The 18,764-nt window shown below is 50.3% G+C and overlaps 1 protein-coding gene across 1 annotated transcript; it reads left to right on the top strand.

The window, feature by feature from the left end:
• The first annotated feature begins 3,864 nt into the window (after positions 1 to 3,864).
• Positions 3,865 to 17,872, top strand: Lpin3 (lipin 3). The gene is made up of 20 exons (XM_051187297.1): positions 3,865 to 4,008; positions 4,840 to 5,231; positions 6,801 to 6,896; positions 7,902 to 8,149; positions 8,320 to 8,400; positions 9,235 to 9,355; positions 9,495 to 9,852; positions 11,171 to 11,270; positions 11,393 to 11,553; positions 12,043 to 12,136; positions 12,233 to 12,302; positions 13,936 to 14,028; positions 14,116 to 14,159; positions 14,841 to 14,979; positions 15,905 to 16,053; positions 16,236 to 16,322; positions 16,671 to 16,823; positions 16,999 to 17,113; positions 17,183 to 17,286; positions 17,428 to 17,872. Exons 2-20 carry the CDS (start codon positions 5,040 to 5,042, stop codon positions 17,570 to 17,572), a joined length of 2,550 nt encoding a protein of 849 aa, XP_051043254.1. The 5' UTR covers positions 3,865 to 4,008; positions 4,840 to 5,039; the 3' UTR covers positions 17,573 to 17,872.
• Positions 17,873 to 18,764: the final 892 nt, after the last annotated feature.

Here is an 18,764-nt window from a genome sequence, read left to right as displayed (position 1 = left end):
TTGTCCTGGTGGCTTAAAAAAATTCAGTCATGGCTGGGCATGCCTATAAGCTCAGCACTATGTGACACAGACAGAAATCCAGAGACATCACTGGCCAGTTGAGCCCATAAAGCAAGCTTCTAGTTCAGATGCAGACCTTGTGTCAAGGCACTGAGGTGGATATCTGCTCCGGCCTCTATATGCACCCAGGTACCACCCCCCCAACACACACACCAAACACCTAAACAATAATAAACATTGGATGCCTAATTGTGCCTTGCACTATGTTCCGCATTTATTTAGCTCTCAGTAAAGCTACATGGGGTGGAAATCTCAATGCCATGGGGTCAGTCAGCTTTTGTCAAGGTCACAGGGATTTAAATATACAGCCAAGACCGATGAGCACTGATTATCAAATCTTCATAATATAACCCTACAAGGTAAATTTTATCAGCATTTTGTAAATGAAATTAAGGTTCAAAAAGCTAGATTTAGTTGGGTATGGTGGGGCACACCTTTAATTCCGGTACTCTGGAGGGAGACAGAGCTCTGAGTGGGGCCCTGTACTTCTTCCTTCCTTTCTTTCTTTCTTTCTTTCTTTCTTTCTTTCTTTCTTTCTTCACGGTCTCTCTACATAGCCTTGGATGCTCTGGAATTCACTTTGTAGACTAGGCTGGCCTCAAACTCAGAATTTGCAAAGATCAGCCTACCTCTGCCTCCTGAGTGCTGGGTTTCAAGGCATTCGCCATTGCATCTGGCTGTGAGACCTCCATCTTTAAACACAAAACAGATTGGTTCTAGCATCAGAAGCCCTAGTCTGTGACCCCCCCCCCCTACTTTCTGTCTCAGCCTTCTTCGAGAAGTTCCTGCCATCAAATGCAATTATTCTATGTAACTGCCACAGACAATCTTGTGGCATGTCACAACCCCGGGGCCACCCTGAGATTGACCTGCTTTCAGCAGGGCTCCTCTAAGACAGCAACTAGACACTGCAGGAAGGATAACAAAAGCCAGTCATTTCTAAACAAGCTCTGTCACCTTGGATCACATCACGGCAACAGCTTTTCACCTCTCACCCCCCCCCCCAAGTCCTTTCTACAGCTGGCTTTTCCCAGTGCCCCAATACCATCCTTAAAATAAATAAATATCACAAAACATTTATTTAAAGCAGTGTTTCTTGAAATCCTGGGTTGTAACCTCTTTGGCGGTCAAATGAACACTTCACAGGAATTGCATTATCAGATATCCTGCATATATTTACATTACAACTCATAACAGTAGGAAAAATTTAGTTATGAAGTAGCAATGACAATAATTTCATGCTTGGAGAGCACCACAACTTGAGAACCACTGACTTAAAGTGTGTACAGTGCATGTTCTGGCTTCACATCCTGTCTGCAAATGTGGATTGCAGTCATCCAACTCAAAAGCAAGTGCCTTTAGTGGCTGAGATTTTTTTTTTCTTTTAAGTTTGTTTTGGTTTTTTGAGATAGGGTCTCTCTTTACAGCCCTGGCTGTCCTGGAACTCGCTCTGTAGATAAGGGTGGCCTTGAACTCAGGGATCCACCTGAATCTGCCTCCCAGTGCTGGGATAAAGGCAGGGACCACCATGTTGGGCTGAATGAGCCATCTTTTAAGCAAAGGCTGCATGTGATTTTCAGAACAAACGCCTTCAGCTTTTGGCCTTTCCCAGCACATCTTTGCATGGGCCATACATACTTACAGTAGTCACAGAGGTCTTTTAAGTCAAGAAAGGCAACGAACACTGTTTCAAAGGGAATAGCTTTGCCTGGCCTGATCGGGACCCCATGCATTTATAGTCTACAAATCTGCTCATCTGTCCTGCTCTTGAGACTGTTGGGTGGTAAGAAGCGTGACTGGGTGAGAAGGCTGGTCACAATCTGCCCTCTGCTGGACCGTGGCGGTATTGAGTGCACTGCCCTTCCACTGTCTGATGCATGACAGAGCAGGTATTTATTGCAATGGCCCTGAGCTCGAAAAGGTAATCTGTCCACAAGGAGTTCGAGTTTAGTTAAAAAGGACATTTAGAGCTGTGTGGTGTAGCGGTGGTAGATCCCTTTGCGTGTAGCCCTGGGTTTGATATCAGCACTGAAAAAATCAAAACAAGGCTGACATTAACCGAGCGAATAAGAAATTACAACTGTAAGCACATGGGCAGTGGGATCTCGACTAGAATGAGGTGTGGTGGGCCAATGAACGCGGTTCCAGGACGGGAAATCCGAGCACTAACCACCTCATAAAGATATTTCACGTACTCTGGCAAATCCTATAAGTAGCTTTCCTTCATAAAGCAAGAACCGCCTTCAATTCTGTGGAAGATTCGCCCAAAGTCACATATCCAGGTGGAAAGGAACAGGACATAGGTAGACGCGGTTCCAAAGTCCTTGCGTCTCAGGTGTTCCTGTCGTTGCAGCTGGCGGCCAGGCTGGGCACGGATCAGAGTCCTGAAGTCGGCCTTCCCAGTCTCCTTGGAGAAAGGGTTCCCTTGGGTGTGAACACGGGACAGGGGCGGAGTCTTTTCGAAGTGAGGGGTGGAGCCAGGACAGTGAAGGCCGCACCTGGTTGGTGGAAGGAGTGGAGCCCGGATCTCACCGGGTCCCAGAGAAGGCGGAAGTGCCCTGACCTAGTTACTTACCTGTGGGACCTCTGCGTTCAGGTAGAGGCGACGACTCTGGGTCCCAAAGTCCATGGGAGGAGGGGAATTCCTAGGTAGGAACCTAGCTGGACCAGGGGAAAAGTTCCTCTCCCACCTATTCTATCTCGCTTCATTCACGTTCTAGGGCCAGAGTTCGTTCACCAGGAGCTTGGGAAAGAGTGGGCGGAGGGATGATGGCCTCACTTCCTCCCAGCGGCTGCGAGCTCCCTGGGTAGTCAAGACTAGTGAGCTGGAGAGGAAATGCTGGAACGCTTTATGGAGGCTACTCTAGACTGACTGTGTATCCTTGGTACTGAGTGTTCTTAGTTGCAAAGAAATGTCCGGCCCTTTCCCTCTGCTGGGGCAACAGAAGTTGCTACCCTATTCTGGGGAATTGCAGTTTAGTGGTGGAGAACTTCCCTGGGATAGGAGGGACCCTGGATTTCCTCCCCAGCACTGCTATAAACAAACAAAGTGCTTGTCCACTAGGCAGTAGTGATGCAGGCTTTTAATCCCAGCACTCAGGAGGCAGAGGCAGGCAGATCTCTGTGAGTTTGAGGCCAGCCCGGTCTACAGAGCTAGTTCCAGGCCAGACAGGGCTACACAAAGAACCCCTGTGTGGAAATGGTGGCATATGCTAAGTCATCCCCACTCCATTCGTGGGTAAGGGTACCAAACTGCCTGGGTGCTAATCTCCACTCTGCCAGTGACTAGTTGTGACTCTGATCTGGTCACTTCTTTTGTCTGAGTCTCTTATGTCCATCCTCTGAAGTGCACCACCTGTTGACATACAGAAAAGAAAGCTTATTGCCTGGGATAGCAACATTCCTCCAAAAATGGCACGCACTGGGGTCCATCCTTCAGACTTTGCCAAAAATCCAGCTATGGCCTGGGAACGCTGAGACAGCTCTTCTCAACACTCAAGGATACAGGCACCACTGGGGAGGTTGTTCTGATGGACATGTGGACCCATGAAGACTTTTAGAACCAAGTGTCCACATTTCTAACCAAGCTCCGCAGTGCCACTTGGGCTGCCAATTCCTGGACCACATTCCAAGCTCAGTGCATCACCGAGCTATGCAGAGTGGCTGCTCTCTGCAGACAGCTGTGGTGTGGTTTGGGGACTGTGGGCTAATGAAGGAGTCAAGAGACCTGAGTCAGCCTCTCTCCTGCTCCCCTGCCCCCACCTATGCTGTATTAGGTCTATAAAGCTGGATAAGTGGCTTAGCTTCCTTGAAGGATGATCCTGAACCCTTGTCCTCCAGGAGTTGTGCAAGATCTGAGAGCAGAGGGTGACGTGGAGGTGTGTCAGGTCCAGTTCTCAGCCCTGGCAGCCAGAGGAGCTGTAGGTCACTTTCCTGGCAGCATAGCAGGTACAATGGGCTGAATCTGGAAAGGGTGGCATAGGGCGAGGGGACACTATGTCAGCTTGGTTATGACTTTCATTATAGCCCTGGCTTTCCTTTGGTGCCACTGAAGCCTCCTGCCTTCACCTATCCCCACCCTGCCTGATTCAGGAAAGCTGGAGGGACCAGTCTGGCTAGGGTAAAGAACAACATTGGCCTGAATGTGCACCTGAGTTCTAGTCTGAAGCTAGGGGCTAAGGACAATGGCCTGGAGACCATGAGGCTGTGGGCCTCAGATGGACATCTTACCAGGAGAAAATAGGGTGGCAGGGTTGGAGTGGTTTCTAAAGCAACACAGAGACTTCACTTGGAATCTGGACTACTAATAGGGCTCAGTAGAGGGTTATGTGCCTGGAGTGTGTATGCAATTTCTAGGACCAGGAAGCAGCAAGCTGTCTAGACCCATTTCTCAAGAGGAAGATTTCCTTTGGGATGCTATCTATACCTAACAAGGTTAGCTGTATGTGGAGGCTGTCCCCACTGCTCATAATGTCCTGTTTCCATGGTGACTCTATTTGTTTCTGACAAGGGTTCTGGACATGAGTCACACAAACCTGGACTTGACCCTCAGGTTCCCTCTTTATAGGTATGAGACCCTCGGCAAGTCACCCCACCTCTCCAAGCTTTGACTGGTCCATCTGTAAACAGGAACAATGTAACCCTGCTCTGCCAGCCTTGCAGGGCTGTTGTGAAGATTAGATGAGCCATGCCCATGGGGTGCTCAGTCATTACCATGAGTCATAGCATTTGGAGGCAGAGGCACGGGCACCCAGCTATCATCTCACCTTATTTTTACAGATGTGGAGATTGGCAGTAAGAGAAGACAGCAGGCTGCCCAAGGGCCCCACAATAGGTCGGTGGGCCAGCCACGGCTAGTAGGCCTAGGTCTCCTGGAGACCATCCATCTCAAAGCTGCTGCTGCTGTACAGACACATTCTCTCTTCAAGGGCTAGACACAACTTAAGCTTGGGCATCCCAGCTCTTGGCCAGCAGCAGCCATGAACTATGTGGGGCAGTTGGCAGAGACGGTGTTTGGAACAGTTAAGGAACTATACAGGGGCCTAAACCCTGCCACGCTGAGTGGCGGCATCGATGTGCTGGTGGTGAGACAGACGGATGGCTCCTTCCGGTGCTCGCCCTTCCACGTGCGATTCGGCAAGCTGGGTGTCCTGCGGTCACGGGAGAAGGTGGTGAGTGCTTCGGCCTGTGGTTTGGCTTCATCAGGGCGGGCTTTTGAAGGCAGCATAATCACTGCTGTCCCAGAAAAGACTTCGCTTCTGTAAGGGGTGGAGGTGGGGTGTGCCTACCCCTTTTTCCTTCTTCTGTATTTCCACTGACTTGTCTTTTAAGATATATTTTATCGTATTTAGTGTGCGTGCGCGTGTGTGTGTGTGTGTGTGTGTGTGTGTGTGTGTGTGTGTGTACAGTGTGGGAGTTCTTTCCTTCCACAATGTGGGTTCAGGTCGCCAGCCTTGGTGGCAAGTGCCAGTTTCCACTGTGCCACTTCACCGGCCCTCACTGATGTTTCTGGGTTTGTTTAAGGCCTTGATCCAGAAGAGTCTCATTTGCCCAGGTAGGAAGCCCAGTGGAGCAGAGCCAGGTTCTGTGGCTGCTGGGGCTGTCTCGTTGCTAAGACCCCTGTGCTCGCTAATCGCCTCACGTCTTTAAACCCAGTCACGTCACCTTAGGAATGGACAAGTCTTTATATGCCTGGTGCTAGCAATGGAATAGTCTGGGACAGTAAACAGCAACAGATAATGTGGCCTTGAGGTTAGCTCTGTGGGGACAAAAGTCAGTCCTTTAGGAGAGACACATCGGCTTCCTCAGGTTCATGACAGGCTTCATTTAGCTCCTGGGTCTGTCCATGTGTGAGCAGCAGTGTAGTGGGCCCAAACCCCATTCAAGTTGAGGTGACTGATGTTTTAGAACCCTGATAGGAAAGTATAATCTTTGAAAGATAGTGTACCCTGGAGGTGAGGTTGGGCTGTAGGGCTGGGCAGATGGTAGAATCAGTAAAAAGCTTGCCATGCCATGGGCTGGGGTTCCCAGCAAACTTTCCCCACACAAACAGCAAGGTACAGAAGATGTCTGTAATACTAGCAGAGGCAGGTAGAACTCTGGGGCTCACTAGCCTGCCAGCTTCACCAATGGGTGGGAGACCCTGTCTCAAAAAAAATAAGGTAGAGTGTGACTGAGTGCTGACACCTGAGATTGGCCTCAGGCACCCACACATGCAGGCACCCACACAAATATGTACACATGCATATCACACCACATACAAACACACACAAAACAAAGCAAGGAGATTGGGGTGTAGTTGAAGACCTTTTGAGTTCATAGACTCTTGCTGGGAGGGCAGGTCCTCACAAATAATCTACCCCCAACACAACACACACACACACACACACACACACACACCTCAGTTTCCTTATCTATAAAATGGACATAATGATAGGAGCTACTACAAAGGGTTCTTATAAAGTTAAACAGGATTCTCTACATAAAACACTCTACCATAAGTGGTAAGTCTAACCACTATTCATGTAGTCAATACCTGGGAGCTGGGAGGAAGTAGAGAATGAGGTCACAGCAATAATTGCCTGGTGACCCAGTGGTAAGAGCAGCCAGGGCCATGGAAGTCAGGAGAGAGCTCCAGCCAGCTCAGGGCTGGAGGCAGGCAGGAGTGTATCTCCAGTTGCTGGCTCAGTTGAGGACCGGTGCTATGGCCACTTAGTCCCCATCCACCATTTCCATTGCAGGTAGACATTGAAATCAATGGAGAGCCTGTGGACTTGCACATGAAGCTGGGGGACAGTGGCGAGGCCTTCTTTGTCCAGGAGCTGGACAGTGATGAGGTAGGGATCATCACCCTGGCTTGTGCCAGACCTCACCCCTTCCCTGGTGCTGTCCCACGAGGGAACCTGGCATCTGTCACTGTCCCTGACCCCAGGGACATCTCTTTAGCAGAGAACTGATTCGGGGGGTCACTTGAGGCTTTCTTCAAGCTTCATGATATTTCTGTCACAGCCCAGAAAGGGGACCGACTCTGGTTGATTCTTTCTGGGGAAGGTTTCTGAAGCAGGAACCTTCTGGATCCCTGGGGAGTGGAAAGTTGGCCTATTGGCCTGCCTGGGAATCTCAGAAAAGATGAGGGTGAAGGGACTGCAAAGAATAAAGCCTGGCTCTTCTAGTCCGCGTCACTACCATACAGCCAGAACACAGAACTGGGAGGTGGGGAGGGGGGTGAAAAGCGGAGTGTTTTCCGAATGAATGGAGGCAGGGCCTAGCCCGAGCCAACAGCGAGTTTTAACCGCTTGCATTTGATGGGCTTTACTGAGCCTCTGCTGTATGCCAGACACTATGCAGCAGGCTCAAACAAGTGAGTCCTTTACCTTCAAAAAGAGTTCCAGACAAGGGCTGGAGAGACTGCTCTTCTAAAGGTTCTGAGTTCAATTCCCAGCAACCACATGGTGGTTCACAACCATCTGTAACGAGATCTGGTGCCCTCTTCTGCCATGTAGTCATACATGCAGACAGAACACTGTAAATAAGTCTAAAAAAAAAAAGAGTTCCAGACAAGTCTGGAATACAAGCCCATGGATATCCAACAATGCAGCCTCTTAGCCATTGCAAGGAATTTTGGGCAAGCTTCCTGGAGGAAGCTGTTACCAAGAGACAGTGAGAGACTAAGGCCCCTGCTTCTGCCTGTTCTGACACAGCTGCCTAGACCGCTGCCTCACCTCTCAGAGGGGTTTTGTGGCCAGTATGTGCTGTCACCACCTCTGCTCCTTAAGTGAGCTCACTGTGGGGTTCTGGATAACCTGATGGCTCTAGCACATTAGCGCTGGTTCTCCCCGCAGGAAGACGTGCCTCCTCGCCTGTGCACCTCGCCTATCCCATGGGGAGGTCTGTCGGGCTTTCCCTCAGATTCCCAGCTGGGCACAGCCAGTGAGCCTGAGGGCCTTGTCATCACTGGGCGGAGAAAGAGGAGGCGTAGGAGGAAACCCAGGCGCAGGGAGGGCGCTGTGGACTCCAGTTCTGAGGAGTTGGAGGCAGATGCCGAGAGTGAGCTGTCCTTGCAGGAAAAGCCAACACCAGAGTCCCCAAGGTGGGTAGGAACCCGGTTGAGGCTGTGGGGAGCACTAGCCTGGATCAGAGCATTTCCACTGATGGTGCTGTGCAAGTCTGCACAAGGGCCTTGGGCTTTACTGTCCCAAGTCCTGATAGCCAGATTTCTGTGCCCTTGCCTGTTCTGAGAATTTCTCTGTGCTCCCTAAGCAGTGCTCAGGAGGAAGAGTCCTCATTGCAGCCTAAGGACATCTACCCTTATTCTGATGGCGAATGTACCCAGCAGGCCAGGTAAGAGTTGAGTGTGTGGCTGGTTGGCATGAGCCAGGTTTCTGCTTACATCTCTGTGTTGACTAATGCCTCAGAATCCACTCAGTGGACATCTGTATTTCTCTTTTGTAAAACATTCACATTTGGCTTATGTTTGGCAGTGCTTTGGGACAAAGCCAATTTTTAAATTGTGGCAAAATATTCTTCACATAAACTTTACCATTTTAACCAGTTCAGAGTGTACAATTCAGTGGCATAAAGTCCATTCACAGTGTTACATAAATGGAACCACTCTCTAGTTCTAGAACTTTCCTTCATGCTGGAAAGAAACTCTATTCATTAAGAAGTCACATTTGTGGGGCTGGAGAGATGGCTCTGCACTTAAGAGCACTTGCTTCCAGGGGATACAAGTTTAGCTCCTAGCACATGTATTAAGCAGCTCATAACTGCCTGTCACTCTAGCTTCAGGAAATCTGATGCCCTTTTCTGGCCTTTGCAGGTACTGCACTCATGTGCACACATACACATAAATAGATCTTATAGAAACCACATCTTGCCGTCCTTTTCATTTATTTATTTATTTATTTATTTTTTGAGACAAGGTCTCACATAGCCAAGGTTGGCCTTGAACTCCTTATATAGCAGAACATGATGTTAGCTTTAAAAAATAAGATCAGATTGCCTTCTTGTTGATTTATAGGAGTTCTTTATATATGTAACATATATACACACTTATATTCTTGTATATTTTGGATTCAGTACAGGCATAAATACATATTGAACATTTTTTTTTCTTACGTTAGGCCAGGTTGGGGAGTGGTGACAGGTTGACTAGTGAATGCTGGTTCTTTGCAGCCTTTCAACAGGTGACCTAATGTCCCCTAAGAGTGACTCTGAGCTGGAGCTGCGGTCCTTGGAGCCCAGTCCCCTGAGAGCTGAGTCTCACATGCAGTGGTCCTGGGGAAGACTGCCTAAGGTGGGTTCCTCCATATTGCCCCCATCCTTGCCTTCCAGGAACTCCCTGGCCTTCTACATCAGGATTAGAGTTGCTGGGATGTGAGTCTTGTGAGCTCCCATGCACCAGGCTATGTCTTTCTGTATTTGTCTGACTGAAGGTGGCGAAAGCTGAGCGGCTTGAGTTGTCTATGGTCCTTGACAGTGTGGCCGAGGCAATCTCTGCTCTTCCTGAAGAACCGGAACCTAACACTCCATCTTCCCCCTCTGTGGCTGGTGTGGACACTTTGAGACCCCCAGTGCTTCAGCCTAGGGTCAGCACTGAAACAGTGCAACCTGATGTGGCGACACACTATGAGGAAACTCTAGTGGATTCTCCCCTTGCCACCGCAGAGAGTAAGGAAACCAAGACTCAGAATTCTAGGGGTGCGAGCCACCCTCCTGCCACTAAATCCTGGAGCTGGAGCTCTCTGGAGAGCCATATTCCCTCTGGACATCCTGAAGTCTCCAAGGGAAAAGGTGAGTGGTGGCTGGGTGCCTCTCACCACGCCCCTGGCCTCGGGTTATGTCCTGTGTGGACTATAGGACTTTAAGTACAGTTTGAGCATATATGCCTGCTATATGCCAGGCCTTGTGCTTGGCCAGTGTTCAAGGGGCCCATTCCAATGGAGGAGGCAAATGGAATATGTATAAACAAGGGAGGGAATGGCATAGACCACACAGAACAGAGTCATTAGCTCAGAGATGGGAACCGTGAAGTCACATGGTCATGGAAGCTCTCTCTGAATAGTGAGAGTTGTAACTGAGACATGGAAAATGAAGACTCAGCCGTGGAAGGGATGAAAAGAAGATTCTAGGCTGAGGAAGATGCATGAGTTAGGCCTCCAAGGTGGGAGAGATGTTTCAGGCCTAGGACCTAAGACAGCTGAGGAGGGCAGGCAGGCCAAGCAAGGCTGGACCAATCTCAGCTCGCAGCCTGTCTTTACCAAAGAGTGGTAGGAAGCCCCCCTGGACTGCATTGTCCAAGTTGGGAGCCATTGATTTATAGGAGGTAAAATAAAAATGAATAATTAAGGGCTGGGGATGGTGTACAGTTGATGGAGTGCTTGACTAACATGTAGGAAGCCAGGGTTCAAGTCCCAGCCCCACACAAATTGTGTACAGTGCCACGAGCTTATAATCCCAGAATTTGGGAGATACAGGTGGGGAAGGGGCTGGAAATTCAAGGTTGTCCTTGGCTATATAGTGAGTTCAAAGCCAGCCTGGAGTACATGAGACCCTGCCTCAAAGAAACAATGGGGCTAGTGAGATGTCTTGGTGGGTAAAGCACTTGCTGCCAGGCCTGACAGCCTAAGCTTGATCCCCAGGACACACATGGTGGAAGGTGAGAACTGACTTCTGCAAGTTGTCCTCTGACCTACACACACACACACACACACACACACACACACACACGCACGCACGCACGCACGCACGCACGCGCACACACACACACAGTGGTCCTGTGACCACTACATGTGTACCATGACACACATGTATCCACATTCACACACACACACACAAAATAAATAAATAAATTTTTTTTAAAGATACTAATAAATAGGTAAGAAAAATGAAATTTTTAAAATTCCACCCCTCTGTGACACCAGAAGTGAGTGCTTAGTAGCCACATGTGGCAGTGGCCACAGTACTGGACAATATAGATACGGGCCCTTTCTGTCATGGAAGAGTTCTATTGGACAGCAACACCTTAGGACATTCAAAGGCAAAAGGCCACATGTTGCTCATGTCACTGAACCCATGTTTGGTGGATGTCTGTCCCCTCCTTCACCCTCAGGTCCCCTGAAGAGAAACCACCATCTGGGCCCCAGTGACATCTACCTGGATGACCTCTCCTCCCTGGACTCTGAGAATGCAGCCCTTTATTTCCCCCAGAGGTGCCTGGGCTCTGGGGACAGGGAGTTTGGGACAGGGGCCTGTGGAGCCAATGGCCTTCTATCAAGATCATGGGAGGAAAGATCGTCTTTATTCATGTCATTGCTGCTCTCTTTGTCTTCAGCGACTGTGGGATGGGGATCAGGAGGTGGAGTGAGCCCAGCCACCAGAAGCTCCTGGAGAACCCCAACCCTGAGCATATAGCAGAACCCACTCTGGACCCAGTGGACAAAATAGAACTGTCCCTCTGTGGTGGACTGGCCGACACTCGAGACATCTCCCTGGGTATGTTCAACCACAGTGGCAGTCACCCCAAGGATTAGTGCAGAGAGCGAGGGACCAAGGGAGGATGGGGAAGTTATTCAGGGATCAGAAAAGGGATGAAGGCTCCTAGGGATGAAAGGAGGTCAGAGGAGAACAGATATAGCACCCAGGAGCCATAGGAGGACAACCCTTGGGGCCAAGGAAGAGCAAGGAAGTCCTCCAGAGGTCACAGGAGGGTAGGGAAGACTTCTGGGGACAAAGATGTGAGGCTGAACTGAACTTCCTGCCATTATCTGTTGTGTGGTGCCCATGCTTGACCAACATCTTTGTGACACAAATGCTTGACCTAGCCTGTAGATCCTGGAGTGGGAACAGATGTAAAAACCACAGGAATGGGAAAATGTTGCTAGGTCAAGGACCTGACCCATAGAAGGTATATAGGAGAGTATGCAGAAGTAGATGAAGTGGGTCGCGACAGTGTCAGCCCTCACTCTCTGCCTCTGTGCCCAGAGAAGTTCAACCAGCACATGGTCTCCTATGAGGACCTCATAAAAAATCCCGGGCTCCTGGATGACCCAAACCTCGTGGTGAAAATCAATGAGAAGTGAGTAGCCGGCTGGGGGTGGCTGATGACCTGAGATACCCACTCTCTATGCCCTCACAGTTGCTCTAGTTCTAACAACGTATTCTGTCTCTCTAGGCATTATAACTGGGCTGTAGCTGCCCCCATGATTCTTTCTCTGCAAGCCTTCCAGAAGAACTTACCTGAGGTAATGCTTAGAAAATCCCTAGGGCCATTGCCTTGAAGTCATGGACTTGACAAGAAAGTAGATGGTGGACAGGGAAGGGCCTTGAAGCTTAAGGCTACTGGCTACTGAGTCCACTCAAGGCAGGAAACAGAGGTCCTCAAAGTCTTGCCCATACTGTGTGGACAAAGCCTATCATTCCTAGGGTTGTGAGCCATGGCTGGGTCCTATTGCATGTGGATTTTTCATCAGAAGAACTCAGGTGAATTCAGAGGGGGATAAAGGTCCAATACATCACCAAACTGCGATAAAGCTTCAATGGGAGAGTTTGGGATCTGAAAGATGGGGCCTGGGAAGCAGGGTTCCACTGTGCCCCTCCTCTGTGCTGGACTGAGGGGTCATTGCTTCCTTGGTCAGCCCTCATCTATTAAGAACCTACTATGTGCCACATCCAGCCTGAGGAGTTATATGCCAAACAAACCCATTCCCTAGGAAGACACAGTTGGTTCAAGACTCGTCCAGATGAACATCAAATTCAGCTGAGTGCTGGAGATGAGCAACCTTGATGCCATGACAGCTTACTATGGGGTGTTTGCTGAATAAGTAGCCAGACAAATGGGTGACAGTCCTGAGTAGGTCAGGCAGGGAACAGCCTTTGTGCATACTCAGGAGAAAGCGCTTATCTTCCTCCTCAGATTCCCCATCTTGCCTTCTGGGGCCATCTGCCCTCTCTGTGAGGTCAGTCCCTTCATGGGCAGTGGCAGCCTGTGACTCTACCTGCCCTTTCTGCCCTCTAGGAGGCACTCAGGGCCCCACCCTGGCCTTATCCACTATTGTTCCCTTAGTTAGGCTTCCTTAAAGGTTAAATGTTGACAACATCCTTTTAGTGACGTTTGGCTCTATCATATGGCAACAGAGCTAGCATCTAGAGCCTATGGGAAGGGAGTCACTCCCTTGTCTGACTCTCCTCATTTTATTCCACACAGACCCACCACTTGAGGCCTATGAGAGACCCCCCACCCAAACCTGTTGGCACCCAGGTTATTGACCCCAAGCTCATGTCCTTATGACTTGCGTTTTGTGACTTGACTCTGTAGGGTGTTGGGGTGTCATCTAGGCAGGCCTTGCCCTGGACTTTGCTGGTTTATCTAGCATGTATCTAATCAGCTTTTTTCTCAAGGTAATGCTGCCCCAGTCAGACACTGATCAGAATACAAAGAGAGAGATAGGATCATGGGTTAGAGTATCCGACTTCAGGAAGTTGTCTCTCTGTCTTTGGGATTGAAGAATATCCTGACTGCAGTCTGTTTCCAGGGCCACTTGGAGGCAACATGCATGGAATACCAGCCCTTAAAACTCTCACAATGCACTGTTACCTTCAGCGCTTTGGTAGGGCATAGGCTTGTGAGATCTGGAAACTGGGTTAGAGCCAGGAGTTCTGGTGATCCAGGAAAGGCCCTTGGTTTCCTCTGCAGAGTTCAATGAGTCATTGTTGGGCTCTCAGGAGGAGGAGAGGAGAACATTTTCTTCAGCCTCCAGAGGTTGATAGTACCATGCTCTAGGTTGGGTCAAGATTCTGGGCTCATGGGTTCCCAATGCCAACATAAGATAGATTTATGGGGTACAGAAAGAACCTGTGGCCATCATCTACCCACAGAGCACTGTGGACAAGCTTGAGAAGGAGAAGATGCCCCGGAAGGGTGGACGATGGTGGTTTTCCTGGAGACGCAGGGACTTTCCAGCTGAGGAGGTAGGTGGGTGGCCAGGGATCATGGGCCAGGGCCAGGGCCAGCACGGGGCGGGAAGCAGAATTTGCTCATGTAAGTTCTTCCCACAGCACCATGCCCAGAGGGAGAAAACCACAGCCAGGGAGCAGCAGGGGTAAGTTGGACCTGTTGGCAGGGCTCAGGGCTGCAGCCTGGTGAGAAACCACCCTGGTTTGGGTGGGTGGGGGTGGGGTGGGCAGGTTCCAGAACTTCTTCCCCAGACATGGTGGTTGTCAATTCCCAAGCACTTTGTTTTCCTGAGAAATGTTTCCACCTCCCAGATGGGAAAACTGAGACCTAGACATGTCAAATGTCCCTGTAGTAGGAAATGGCAAAGCTGAACAGGTATGCAGACTCCTAGCCTGGGTAAGGGGCTGCTGTACTGAGGAGAGGGTCAAGGGTCTCTCTTTCCAGTGCACAGGGACTTGCTTACTTGATCTCTCTCTCTCTCTTTTCCTCTCCCTCTCTCTCTCTCCCTGGCCCCCTCTCCTCTCTCTCCAACCTTGGTAGTGACCCAGCCATCCAAGTTTGAGGAGCAAGGGACTGAGGATCTGTCCCAGGATACATGTATTCAGGACAATATCTGGGGTGGACATCCCAGGGAGGCATACTGAAGATGTTTTGGCCTCCATTCCAGCTTGGCTCTCACCTTCCTGGGTAGACATCCCACACGGGTGGCACTTGAAGGGAAGGCAGTCTCTAGAGGGACAGGTCCTGTCATGTTCCTGGTTTGAGAGTAAGCAAAAGAGGGGCATTCTTCTGAGGGAGGTGGCTCAAATGCCAGTAATGCCCACAGAGAGAAGATGGAAGTCCCAAGCAGTGATGATGACGCTCCAGATAGTCCTGTGATCCTTGAAGTCCCCACACTGCCAGCCTCCACTCCAGGCTGCATCCCTACCTACAAGAAATCCCTTCGTCTATCTTCTGATCAGATTGTGAGTGTGTGTGCCCCTGTGGAGGGGCTGGACTGTGTTAATTCTACCCAAGTCTCAGAGCCATGATGAGATGCTGTTCACCATAGCCCAGATCTACCCCATAGGCAGCTTCCCTGGTGGTCTCTATATGAACAGTGATGGGGGCTCACTTCTTCATGGGCCAGTACATTCCTCTCAGCTCTGATGGGAAAAGTCCTCTCATGTCCTAAAATAACTACCTGCAGTGTACCGCAGTATCCCTTGGAGTCCTCATCGAAGTCATCCGTGCTGACAACAACTCTTAAGTTTTTGACAACCCCTTCCATCTGTCACTGTATAATTCCCTGAGATCTTTAGCTGGTGGCCCCAACAGCCAAGAAGGCATTCAGGGTTTGATTGGCTTGGTACAGGGTAGCAGCCATTTGTCTGGTACCCTAGAGTACTTGTCTACTTTTGGATCAGTGAGGTCATGGAGGCCACCTAGCTATGATAGAGAGCAGCCACTGTCATTATTTATGGATCATATTCAGGGCTAGGTCTCCTTTTAGGGGAACATTGACTCGGGTATCCTGGCCCCAGAAAGAGGCTTTCTATGATGGTCCCATAGGGTCCCCTCCTCTGGAATAGAGTATCCCCTGTCAAGACCAGCCCTTGCCTTGGGGCTGGCCTAGAAACCCAAGTGGAGAATCGCAGACATGGCCTTCTGATATTTGTGACATGGAGAGTCCATTGGAAGTCAGGGCTCCTGTGCCAGGCACTGTGCAGGTCCCTGGGCAGCACAGATGCCTTCTTACCATGTACATATATCCATGTGAGGCTATCATGAGACCCCTCAGGAATGGTCTCTGACTAAAGGGAAGCAGAGGAAGAGGCTCATGGGGATCAAAAGCCACAGTCAAAGTAGGGGGTAGTAGGGGACCATACCTTCCCTCTTTGTTGTCCCCAGCGGTGTCTGAACCTGCATGAAGGAGCTAACGATGTGGTTTTCAGTGTGACTACCCAGTACCAAGGCACCTGCCGTTGCAAAGCCACCATCTACCTGTGGAACTGGGATGACAAGGTTGTCATCTCTGACATAGATGGCACCATCACCAAGTGAGACCCAGCTAGCTGTGAGGAGCCTGTGTGGGGGGGGTGCTTGGGGGACTTACCTCCCTTTGTTCTGGGTGCGTGGGAGCATTGTGAAATGCCTTTCTCCAGGTGGGCTGAGATACCCACCCTCATGTTGCATGGGAGCCATTTGGGTAACCTAAAGGACCTTTCTTCCCTGGCTATAGGTCGGATGCTCTGGGCCACATTCTCCCCCAGCTGGGGAAAGACTGGACACATCAGGGCATTACTAGTCTCTACCACAAAATCCATCTGTAAGTATTGAGCTCTGGCTGTGCCAGGGCTCCTATCTGGAGGGAGTCATAGGAAAGCTTAGGCCACATAACTTCTTCCCTGGGAAACCAGTCTTGGATATCACCAGTAGCCTGGAAGTCCATAAACCCTTTCTAGTTCTTAGTTCTCTTGTGAGCCATCTACCTGCTGACCTTAAGGTAGCAGGAAGCCCATAAAACAGGTCATCTCTCAAGGCCTTCCCAAGTCCCCTTTCTGCAAAACCCCCTGGATTTGAAGGCCAGAGCCCCAGAGTCAAGCTGGGCTTATAGCATAGGGGCAATGTGAATACTGAGTTTGTCTCTGGTTCTGTCTCCTCTTCCCCCCACCAGAAATGGGTACAAGTTCCTGTACTGCTCAGCACGGGCCATCGGCATGGCTGACCTCACCAAGGGATACTTGCAGTGGGTGAGCGAGCATGGCTGTGGCCTTCCCAAGGGCCCCATCCTGTTGTCTCCCAGCAGCCTCTTCTCTGCCCTCCACAGGTAACCACCCTCACACACTGGCCCACGGCGCCTTGCAGGGAAAGGCCAGAGCACCTCCAGCCTCGCGCACATTTGCTCATGGGTTTCAGACAAGGCTGGGTCAGATGTCTTCTGACCCTCTGGTGTCCTGACTTTCCCTTTCCCTCTTCCCTGTCCATGGTCATGGCCATTCCAGAGAGGTGATTGAGAAAAAACCAGAAGTGTTCAAGGTTGCCTGCCTGAGTGACATCCAGCAGCTCTTTCTGCCCCAAGGTCGACCTTTCTATGCTGCCTTTGGGAACAGGCCAAATGTGAGTGTCCCCCTCCTCCCTGCTCCAAGCAGCCTCAGACACTGCCCTAACCCTTTCCGTCTGCTGTAGGATGTTTTTGCCTACCGGCAAGTGGGCCTACCTGAATCTCGAATCTTTACGGTCAACCCCCGGGGAGACCTCGTTCAGGAGCTCATAAAGAACCACAAATCCACGTAAGGCCACATGTCCCCCATGCCCAGTCTATACCAGAACCCCAACTTCACTTTCTCCCCGGACAAATCCTGGGCCTCACCAACTGTGAAGACCACTGCCATGTGACAACTTAGACTCAGTGCAGCTCTTTCTGCCCACAGGTACCAGCGGCTCGGGGAGGTGGTTGAGCTTCTCTTCCCACCTGTGGTGCGTGGCCCTAGCACAGACCTGGCCAACCCTGAATACAGCAACTTCTGCTATTGGCGGGAGCCACTGCCATACGTGGACTTCGATGCCCTAGTATGAGCCTACCTAGGCCTGACCCAGGACTGATGCGGTGCTAAGGACACTAAGTATTAGAAGATGAGTCCCAGTCCAACAAGGGGGCAGCAAGTTGGTTGGCAGCCAGAGAGCCTTGAAAACAAGTGCTGTATCTTCCATGAGATTACTCAGTACCAGGGCACCTGACACTACAAGGCCATTTACTTGAAGATATGGAATAGCGAAGCAATCGTCTCTGGCACAGATGGCTGTGGGGAGCATGGAGATTATCTAGGGACTATGGGTGTGCCCAGGACCTGCCTTCCTACTGGGTACCTCCAACAATTAAATGTGTCACTAGACCCTTGCAGGATTCTCTATCCCCCGAGGTTAGTAGTTCTTAACCTTTCATAGGGGTCACATATCAGATATCCTGTATATCAGATATTTATATTCTCACCCATAATGGTAGCAAAATAACAGTTATGAAGGAGCAATGTCAATGATTTTATGGTTGGGGGTCACCACAACATGAGGAACTGTATTAAAGGGTCTGCATTAGGAAGATAGAGAACCCTAGGTATATCTGTCTCTGTGGTCTTGCTTCAACTTGTGATAGAACAAGCCTCATGAAAACTTGAGACCTAGACAGACAGACCAACAGCAACCCCTTTCTCAGGGTCTGGCTGAAGGCCATCTGGGAACACTGCTATCCCATCCCTTCCTGGGAGCCCAGACTGTCCTCCAAAGTCAGATGTTACTGTGTCCCTATCTGCCCATAGCTCCTGATCCATGCATCACTCTTCCTCTAAATACTATAAACTCTCAGCCCCAAGCCTGGATGGTCCAGGGCCCCTCTAACAAGAGGACAGAGGAACTGGGGGGGGGTCACAGAAGGGCTTATGGATGGTGGTTCCTGCCAACCTTGTCCCTGCCAAACTACTGCCTCTGCTGCTCTTGGCCCTTCCTGAGGGCTCAGCCCAATCCTGGCTACAGCAGATGGTGTTTGCTGACCATCATGTTCTGGCTTCAGCTGGTCAGTCTAATGTCCAAGGCACAGTGGGACACAAAATGACACCAGTAGCTTTCCCTAGGGAAGAAAGTGCCTTTGGATCAGTTCAGAACTTTAATCCTCAACCTGCTTTCCAGCCACATCAGTGTGGGGGACCAACATTGAATGTCCACAAGCCAGAATATAGAGCTGTGCAGGAAACAAACAGCACAGCAGGCCCAGGGG

Source organism: Phodopus roborovskii, unplaced genomic scaffold (genome assembly GCF_943737965.1).
Source record: "Phodopus roborovskii unplaced genomic scaffold, PHOROB, whole genome shotgun sequence".
Taxonomy (NCBI): domain Eukaryota; kingdom Metazoa; phylum Chordata; class Mammalia; order Rodentia; family Cricetidae; genus Phodopus; species Phodopus roborovskii.
Note: the sequence above shows the minus strand (reverse complement) of the source record. Positions and strands in the feature narration are given on the sequence as shown.